Source organism: Gopherus evgoodei, chromosome 1 (genome assembly GCF_007399415.2).
Source record: "Gopherus evgoodei ecotype Sinaloan lineage chromosome 1, rGopEvg1_v1.p, whole genome shotgun sequence".
NCBI lineage: Eukaryota > Metazoa > Chordata > Testudines > Testudinidae > Gopherus > Gopherus evgoodei.
In genome coordinates, this window is record NC_044322.1 from 1,590,473 (window position 1) to 1,593,011 (window position 2,539).

The 2,539-nt window shown below is 50.2% G+C and overlaps 1 protein-coding gene across 1 annotated transcript; it reads right to left on the reverse strand.

The window, feature by feature from the left end:
- Nucleotides 1–879: 879 nt before the first annotated feature.
- LOC115648116 (olfactory receptor 51G2-like) lies at nucleotides 880–2,169 on the reverse strand. Its single transcript, XM_030555271.1, has one exon. It carries the CDS (start codon nucleotides 2,167–2,169, stop codon nucleotides 880–882), a length of 1,290 nt encoding a protein of 429 aa, XP_030411131.1.
- Nucleotides 2,170–2,539: the final 370 nt, after the last annotated feature.

Sequence of the window (2,539 nt, forward strand, 5' to 3'; positions counted from 1 at the left end):
ATTGTATCATCTCTTTGCCCCTTTCTTATGGAAGCAGCCTTTGCTGAAACCCGTGTGAGCCTGGGCCCAGTCACCATAGTGCTCAGCCATGTCCATGTTACAGGGTCTAGGTGTGAAACTGATCTTTGCCCTCAGATTGCTGCCACAGACACCACAGTGCTGGAGTCATGGGGCTTCCCAGAAACCAGCTATCACAGGAAGCTTTGATAAGAAGCCTTTTATAGACAAATGTAAGAGATGTTGCTCTGTGGAACCCTGACACAGCCCTGATCTTTGGGTCCCAGAGGATCTGAGCACCTGGAATGTATTTATCCTCCCTACACCGCTGTGAGGCAGGGCAGGGCTATTATCCACCTGTGCAGAGGCTCAGAGACAGCCAATGGCTCCCCTACAGTCACACATGGCAAAGGAATCAAACCCAGCTGTCTTGAGTCTCAAGCAGTGCCCAGACCACAGGACCAGACTTCCAGCCATCTGAGTGGTGACAGGCCCAGCTGGATTCTCTGCTGTGCCAGCAGAGCTCCCCCCGTGCTGCAGAGAGTGTGGATGGCAAGGAGCCAGTTACAGGGATTTGATTCGCTGGCCTGTTCTCCCTCTACCTGAGCAGAGTTTAGAGCAGCCTGCGGGCTGGGCTTCCCTCTCAGCTCCTTGCAATGACTGACTCTCAGCCTGGGATACTTAAAAAAGGAGCCCCCTCTTTGGGGTCACATTACTTCAGTCTTCTCCAAAACACGAGGGCTCCTAACCCCCAGCCCTATCCTCCTCCTTAACTCAGGAGTTCCCCACCACCCTGCTAGCTGGGTCCAGCATTGGTTCAAACTCCTCACATCACTATTCCTCTTTTTCCCCTGAAGCCCCGCCCCATCCCATCTCTTCCCTCTAAGCCCTGCCCCCTGCTCCTCCACTTCCTCTGATGCTCCACCTCCCAGCCAAGCCAGACTCGGGCCATAGTAAGAGCTGCCTCAGCAGCACAGGTTGCTGTGGGGAACCCTGGACTCTCCACTTTCCCTGAGTTGTACATCCTGGGTGGGGGCGTAAAATGTAGAGGGTCTGGGGCGCCTCACAGTGGCTCTGGCTCTCTGGGCAGCTCGTACTGCAGCCTGACTCTGGCTTCTGGCCTGGAGATATGACAGAGGGAGGAACCTCAGGGGAAGAGGATCCAGCATGGAATAGGTGGCTGTGTTTTTTGTTTCCTGTGTGTCCAGCCCTGGAGACGAGTGATGAACTGACCCTCCACTTCACAAATGCCCTGATTATCCTCTCACGAAGGTGTTTGCTTTTCACGCTGTACACAATTGGATTGATCAGGGGTGGGACAAGCAGGTAGAAGTAGCCCAGGACCATTTGAAGCAAATGAGAAGAGCTGTTCCCGAATCTGTGTGTCACAGCCAGGCCAATTTCTGGCATGTAGAAGAGCAGGACGGAACAGAGGTGGGAGATGCAGGTGTTCAGGGTCCTGAGGCACTCCACTTTGGACACGATGTTCAGCACTGTTTTGAGGATCATCACATATGAGAGGAAGATGAGCAGCGAGTCCAACCCCACTGTTAAGAGTGTAGTACACAATCCATACATACTGTTGACTGTGATGTCCGAACAGGCCATCTTCATGACCTCCTGGTGCACACAGTAGGAATGGGAGAGGACATTGTCTCGACAGTATCGGAACCGTTTCAGGAGAAAAGGGAGTGGGAATATAACGACCACCCCTCTTAGCATAAATGCCAGTCCCATCTTGGCTATTATCTGTGGAGTTAAGATGGTAGCATATCTCAGTGGGTTACAGATTGCGATGAAGCGGTCAAAGGCCATCAGCAACAACACAGAGGATTCAAATTTTGCAAGCAAGTGGATGAAGAACAGCTGGGTAAAACAGGCATGGAGGCTGATCTCCCTAGAGTTGAACAAATATATGCCCAGTATCGTCGGTATGGTGACTATTGATAAGCCAAGGTCTGTAACAGCCAACATGGAAAGGAAAATGTACATGGGCTCATGGAGGCTTGCATCTATTTTTATAATGAACAGAATGATTGAATTTCCTACTATTGAAATAACATACATTAAACAGAAGGGGATAGAGATCCAGAGATAGACATCCTCCTGTCCAGGTATCCCGCTGAGAAGGAACACTGCAGAGTTGAAGTTGGTGTCATTCTCAGCTGACATAATGTACTGGGCAGGTTTGAGGAGTTCTGAACTTTCCTTCCTGAAAGGAGAAAGAACAGGAGACTAGATGTTATTTACCGAGACATCATTCTACTCTCAGCACAAGTCTAGAGACTCCCAGAAGCTCAGTGAAGATCAGCAAAAACATATCCTTGGATCCAAGGATAGGAAGATAGGCACTGCCAGACTGGATCAGACCTGCAATCCATCTAGCCCAATATCCAGTGGCCAATTCCAGATGCTGCAGAGGAAGGTAGAAGAAGCCCTGCAATAGGCAGCTATGAATAACCTGCTCCCAAGAAAAGTTTCCCCCTGACGACCTACTAGTTAGACATATTTTGTGTGAATCAAGAAAGTGTATAGCCCTTAC